The 7,144-nt window shown below is 34.8% G+C and overlaps 1 protein-coding gene across 1 annotated transcript; it reads left to right on the plus strand.

Annotated features, from left to right (window-relative positions):
• Window positions 1-2,126: 2,126 nt before the first annotated feature.
• LOC110018384 (transcription factor PIF4-like) lies at window positions 2,127-6,653 on the plus strand. Its single transcript, XM_020715682.1, has 9 exons — window positions 2,127-2,290; window positions 2,856-2,963; window positions 3,070-3,799; window positions 3,889-3,987; window positions 4,058-4,123; window positions 4,204-4,269; window positions 4,625-4,882; window positions 4,946-5,072; window positions 6,471-6,653. Exons 2-9 carry the CDS (start codon window positions 2,872-2,874, stop codon window positions 6,473-6,475), a joined length of 1,443 nt encoding a protein of 480 aa, XP_020571341.1. The 5' UTR covers window positions 2,127-2,290; window positions 2,856-2,871; the 3' UTR covers window positions 6,476-6,653.
• Window positions 6,654-7,144: the final 491 nt, after the last annotated feature.

Raw genomic sequence — 7,144 nt, forward strand, 5'->3', positions numbered from 1 at the left:
GTCATCGGGGAGCAGAACCGCGGTTTCTATTCCAAAAGTCAAAGTTTTTTTGTTTCCATAGGTTACCAATATTATATATAAATATAACCCTCAATAAAATTACAAAAAAGTCATTGTACCGTATTGCGGAGGCGTTGCCTCTATACCCCCAACCCACTTAACGAAACTGTTCCATTTGGACAGATGCTTCTGCTGTGCTCCACTCCGCTCGCGAGCTCTTCTTCGCTTGCTCTCCGCTCCAGCATCTGTATATGCGTCATGCCTAACAAACTTCAATTGTCTCATTCAAGCTCGCTGCACTCCACTCTGCTTACGAGCTCTTCTCCGCTCCATCATCTGTATATGCATCATGCCTAACAAACTTCAATTGTCTCATTCAAGCTTTACTAATTGTAGTTTGTTTAATAGCATTGTTAATGCTAATTGGGGGGAAAAGAGGTGTTTCAATTGTCTCAGTTAAAAAGAACTTGTTCTCCTCCGCTCCAGCAGAGTGATTTTTAAGCGGGGCCCTTTACTTTCATGGCACCCAATTCCTATATATCTAACACCTACTCATTACTTTTACATTTATACCACCCAATTATTCAAATTTTCATAAAAAATGGCACCATTTTAACTTCCAAAATGTGATGTACACTTTTTCATACAAAGGTGAAGAGGGCATGTATGTAAAGTTTGATTTTTGGGTGTTAGATATGTAAATACATAGGAGTTGATCAAGATTTTTTCAAGGGTTTACGACTCTCAGGATGACTAACTACGAAAGCTTACCCTTGTAAGGATACTAGGTCCATACTTAAAATAAACCATGCCCCTTTCAGACTGGGGAAAAATTTGTTCGTAGGTCCATGACGTGATGAAACAATCACTTTAAAATTGGATCCATTGTAAGGTAGTGTTTTTGTCCTTCGGGATAATAAATTGTCCTGATGTCTTATTTGATCAGAAGTGAACAATTTTAGAACTTCTATGTATAGTCCAAAAACAAAACGATAACACACCCACACATCTCACAGAAACAAATTGAAAAGCCAAAAATATCAGAAAATTAATGATATACTCATATGTGGCTCCCACGGGCCAATGCATATGTTGAAATACTTTATAGGCCCGAAAGGCCCAACTATTTTAAAATTCTTAGTTGTAATCACTTGTCAAGCTCATTTGTTAGAGTGACCACCGAGCTTATTTGCTCATTCGTCGAAGTGACCTACTAAGCTCTCTATAACCACCCCTCGGGGTTTGCAAACTATTGGTGTAAAGGAGGTCACTCATGACAGACGTGCATCCATGCCTATTTAAGTGCAGTTTGACATCCATGCATAGATCTTCTCATGAGGACATTATAGACAGATCTTATGTCGTACGATCTAACTTTTTCTATTCCCACTTTGGAATGAAGGTCTCTTGGATTGTGCGAAACTAAAAATCAAAGTTTTGGGGAGGGTACTTCTAATCCATTTTTTTCGTCTTTGATAACAAGGTTTCTCCCGAATGATGTGAATCACGAACAATATATGACCCTACGTGCTAAATTGGTTCAACATCATCATAATTAAATGAACCCAAGATATTTTAACCTCTTTTCTTTCAATATTTTGGATATCTTTCATTTTAATCATTGAAAAAAGATAAAATAAAAAAAAGTAAAAAAGATAAGAGCTGAATTCAATTTGATTTCAACTTCTTGTTTGGGTGAGCACAAATTAATTGAAAAAAATTACACTTTTTTATTTGCTTGATTATAAATTCAATTTTTAAATATCCTAAAGAAGGAATATATGAATTTTGGATAACTTTCTATTTCTCATGTTTCACTAGGGCTGTCAAAGCGGCTCGTTGTTCGACTTTTTGTTCATGAGTGGCTCGTGTTCGGCTCGCTAAGCAAACGAGTCGAGCACGAACACACTTTTTGAGTTCGAAATACATGAGCGAGCCTGGGCTCAGCTCGTGTTCGGCTCGTTTACACCCCCTATATTTCACCACGAGAAAGGAATTATGAGTGATGAATTTTGTATATAGTTAAAAATAAAATATCCATAATTCCTCAAATTGAACTTTATTTATCTATATATAATATATATGAATGGTCCCCCTTGTAAAATTCGACTATGCTCATCCCGGGCTCTCATGTGTATGTGACAGCGAGATTCCTCTGAGAGAAGGAGAGAGGAAGAGAGGGAGAGAGAGGGAGGATTGATTCTTCCCTTTGTTGGACTCCTATTCATCTTCAGCAAGGAGGGCAACTGTGCAGCAACAGCAAGTGCAGAGCCTGAAGTTCTCGAAAAGGGTTAGCTTTCTCAGTTCTCTCTTCTTCTACAATTATTGGGGACTCAGTTCCACCATTTTTCTCCATTTTTTTTCTTTTTTTTTGGTTCTGAAATGCAATTTATTGGGTATTTTCTTATAGGGATTCATACATAACCACCACCCAAAACATTAAATTTAACATTTTAGTCGCCCAAATTTCTTCATATTATATTATAGTTTTTTTCCCCTTTTCTCTTGTTTTTGAAGATGGCTTCTTTTTGTATGAGAATTTCTCTTTTCTGGAGTTCAGTGATCTTGTTCAAGGCTGTGGAGTGTGGAAGTTCATCTTTTTCAAATGATTTTTGGTTTTTTTTTTTAATTTTCTTTTTTTATATTTTCAAGTTCTTGCACCTCTTTTTTGTATTTATCTCTCTGCTGCATATTTGCTGATAGACTGTAAATTTTGTTGCTTTGGAATTAAAATTCGTCATAAATTTTCTTCCCTGTTGTTTTTTTAAATTAATATTTTCTTATTCCTTGTTTATGCCCCGTTATAAATATAATATATAAATATATATATATTTTTTTCTATTTTCTATCTGCAGAAGTCTATGTTAAGAGATGAAACATTGTGTTCCTGATTGGAAAATGGAGGGTGGCTCTACACCGTTTCATGATCTCCATCCTGCAACAAATCAAAAGAGCTGTTTTGGGTTAGTATTACATTGTTCCTCATGTCATCCATGTAGAAGCTCAAACCATTCTGTAACAAAAAACAAGAATTTATTCAAAATTTCATTGCTTCTGATCTTATAACAGACAAGAGAGCGACTTAATAGAGCTTTTATGGGAAAATGGGAAAGTGGTGTTGCACAACCAAACCACTCGTCGACCCGCAGTGACCATTGCTGAATCTAAACAAGCTCAGAAGTCAGAAACCTCATTAAAATGGGGGGTTTCTGTCGAGAATTCAAGCAATTCAATTCAAGAAGATGAGACGGCTTCGTGGTTGCAGAGTCCTTTAGAGGAGCCACTAGATCAAGAGTTCTCAGAATTCTTCTGCAATATGTTGAATGCTGAATCTAATGTAAATGAAAAGTCGAACAAAGGAGATAAATGCGTGAAATTTAGTTCTAGAAAAGATTGTGATGCTTGTTATAGGTTACCCGGCCTTCATCCTAACCACAGCATGATGCTTCCTCCGAAACCACTGGATTTCGTTTCCACGGAAGATTCTGTGAGTTTAGAGAATGGTGATGTCTCGAAAATGGGAGAATTGTCGTCAATGAGAACGATGGAATCGAGCATTTGTAGAAGTAATGAAGATCAAAATCAGGTTGAGGCAATCCATACTTCAAGCAATGATGGAGCAGTGAAAGAGTGCTCTCAGTTGGGATCAGTTCAAAATTGTAGTCAAGCAATCACATTTGATCCAATGGTTGCTTCCTCATCAGGCGGTTCTGGTTGTAGCTTAGGGAGAGTAGGAAAGGAAAGCAAGAGCCACAAGAGGAAGGGAAGAGATTTTGAAGAATCTGAATGCCAAAATGAGGTCTTTTGTGTTCTCTTTTCCTTTCTTTACTTTTTGAAGCTTTAATTCATTCATTTCATAGTAGAAATTTGAGGGGTTAAAATGTTCAGGATGTTGAGCAAGAACCAATTTTAGAGAATAAACAAGCTCATAGAACTGCACCTTCACGAAGAAGTCGTGCCGCTGAAGTACATAACCTCTCTGAGCGGGTACAAATTCTTAAATATTCGATATTTCATCGTCTGTAATTTGATTCCTTAACATAAATCTTTCGTGTAGAGAAGAAGGGATAGAATTAATGAAAAGATGAGAGCTTTGCAAGAGCTGATTCCTCATTGTAATAAGGTAATAAAATGTCATTCAAACCATTTGATACATGTCTAATATCGACCTTTTGATACTATGAATATTTCATGATTGTTTAGACAGATAAAGCATCAATGCTAGATGAAGCAATTGAGTATTTGAAGTCGCTCCAGTTACAAGTTCAGGTATCAAAAACAAATGCTTCATGCTTTAGGGGCGGAGTCAGTTTTATTTTTTAGGGTGAGCAAAATCATCAAGTATTTAATTTTCTTAAAGTATCGGTAAAAATTACCAAAATTCTTAAACTACATGAGCAAAAAGTATTGAATTTTACTATTTAAATGGAAAATCTCAAATTATAGGGGAGGGGGGACCCTTGATATTTAATCACCAATGTTTTATTGTCCCTATTGGGTTTATTATGCGCTTATTGCGGTCTCAGATAATGTGAACATGGTTCCGCCTCTACATGCTTCAATATTTAATCACCAATGTTTTATTGTCCCTATTGCGTTTATTATGCGCTTATTGCGGTCTCAGATAATGTGGATGGGAAGCGGCATGAATTCATTGATGTTCCCTAGTGTTCATCCTCCATTACCATCAATTCCAAGTCCAGTTCAGTTCTTAGGATCCACTCTAAGTAATGAATCTATATCGTCGATCTCTACGCCGAATCCGTTCTCTTCTCCAGGATTAAATCCGCTCAACCTTCGTAATCAGTTACCGGATATTCGTTTTCCTGTGCCATTTTCACACTGTCTTGGCTTCTTTCCTCGCATGGAGCTGCCAACTCAGGTTTGTGAAATGCATATTTTCTTCTGTGCCCATTTTATATATTCTAAATTTGTGGCTATAAAGGTGATGGGAATGTATGGCTATGGATCACAAGTGATGCATCAGAATCACACAACTGCTGCAACAGTTGATGGAAGCCCCATGCCTACAGTAGGAGCTCCATCTGAAGACATTCAAAGTGGTCAAAAGGGTAAGAAGAAAGAGATTGATTTTTTGTGTTCAAGTTTACGAAAATTCACCATTGCATACATAGTTTGAATTTTAACAGATTCTTAGGAACTACATGTGTAGATCAAAATGTCGATGAAGTGATATATACGTACCTCGCCCTCTTAGTTGACATCCATAGTATAAGAACCCTTACGTCGGAGGTTCGAATCCACTTTGGCATAGTTGGCCTTAAGGATGTAGTACTCGAATTGTTAGACACATTAGAGGTGGTTGGAGGCTCATATAATAATCTCTTGCCATTCCTTCTACAATATATATCTATATATATATATAGTGTTCTAAGAATTTTGCTTTGGTGTATATATGAGATTTATAAAATAGTTTTACATGAAGTAAATGCAATATTTAAGGCTTATTTTGTTAAATTTGACATTGAACCCTTTTAATTCTTTTCTTAATATTAACAGGCCTATTATTATAATTGATTAAATATGATTAAATGGGTTTAAATTATATATTAAATATTATTTTCTATATAAATAATCTTGAAAAAATGATCTTTTGATAAAAAAAAATTACAAAAATAATATGTATTTGCCAATAAATTAAACCATAACGTACTTGCGGACTCATTATAGAGTGGATGCCATGGCATGGGCATATATCCAAGTGTATGAGAATGATTTGTTAATTAAAGTATTTAAGGAAATCAAATCTAGAGATATGGGTGTTTGATCAGCTAACCAGACCTAACAAAATCTCCAAAAAACTCTAAAAATTTGAAACATGTTTTAATAATCTAAAAAATTCAAATATAGTAAAAATTGACTAGACCTATCAAAATTTCTCCAAAGCTTACTATAAAAACTTGAGGTAAGATTTGGACACTTCAGAGACACTCCTTGAAATTTTTAGAAAAATATGGACTTTTGTATTTTTGTATGGCCAAAAAGTTTTTCTTTCCATTGAACTTATCCATTATTTCCCTCATTAGCAATTGTGCATCACCTATCTATCCCTTTTTTAAGGTCATCTTTCATCTATTCTTATTAATCTTCTACTAACTTTTTGAATTGGATATGCCTCTATGGCTAGGAAAAAATCTTCATCATTTTGATATTTCATTTATCAATTGAGGCACAAATAAAATTGCATTTTTAATTTGCTTTAATCTCATTCCATTAGCAAGTATTTGTCTTTATCTCCCACATGGTGCAGATGGTGACAAAAGGAATAAAGTCGGGATCTCTTAGCACCAATTAGTTTTAGCCATAAGTGGACCTTTCTTAAGCTGTTTTGCTATCACCATACTTCACAATCATAATTTTTTTTTTTAATTTGATTGTTTTTTTCTATGAACCAGTCATAGATTCAAATCTTTATCTGAACTCGTACACACTTTTCTTAACGTTAATAGGCTAACATAAAAAAAAGCGAGTTTGAAGAACACGGATTAAAACTCATGGCTCTTCAAATCGATGGTGGAGGACCCAAAGCTTACAATTAGATGAAAATTGCTTGCGAGTTTCGTCAATAACCAGTCGGATCCTTCGCTTCTCATTCGTGTTCCGCTTCTATGACATAACTTTCTAAAGGTCAGGCATTTATGGCGTGAACATTGTATTAAAAGTTGTGTTTTTCTTATAAATTCTGCGCCAGAATTTTAAGTTCATGACATTGTTATTATACTGTGTTAAGGGGCAGGCATTTATGGAGTGAATATTGTATTAAAAGTTGTGTTTTTCTTATAAAATCTGCGCCAGAATTTCAAGTTCATGACATTGTTATTATACTGTGTTAAGGGGTATAATGATCCAGAAAATATGTAAATTTTTTTTTTCTATAGATCATCATCATTTTTAGCCATATTACAACAATTTCCATGATTTGTTTTGTGAATCTTTATTTTCTGTTCATTCCTTTTGCAAAATATTTAAATCAATGTGTTAGCTGTACATACTGCAAAATATTCAAATCAATGCATTTTAGTTTCTGAGATTTAGATCAAAGAGACACAATGTGAAGGATTTCTCTAGGTTTGTAATTGATTCTGTACCCATTTTTTTAAAATAAATAAAAGATAATAGATTT

Source organism: Phalaenopsis equestris, unplaced genomic scaffold (genome assembly GCF_001263595.1).
Source record: "Phalaenopsis equestris unplaced genomic scaffold, ASM126359v1 Scaffold000019, whole genome shotgun sequence".
Classification (NCBI taxonomy): domain Eukaryota; kingdom Viridiplantae; phylum Streptophyta; class Magnoliopsida; order Asparagales; family Orchidaceae; genus Phalaenopsis; species Phalaenopsis equestris.

What these genes read in the sequence shown, in the direction of transcription:
- LOC110018384 (XM_020715682.1), top strand. Translation starts at nt 2,872, where the DNA reads ATGAAACATTGTGTTCCTGATTGGAAAATGGAGGGTGGCTCTACACCG. An exon ending in TACATAACCTCTCTGAGCGG is followed by an intron (nt 3,988 to 4,057) that starts GTACAAATTCTT and finishes TCTTTCGTGTAG; the next exon opens with AGAAGAAGGGATAGAATTAA. An exon ending in GCATGGAGCTGCCAACTCAG is followed by an intron (nt 4,883 to 4,945) that starts GTTTGTGAAATG and finishes GTGGCTATAAAG; the next exon opens with GTGATGGGAATGTATGGCTA.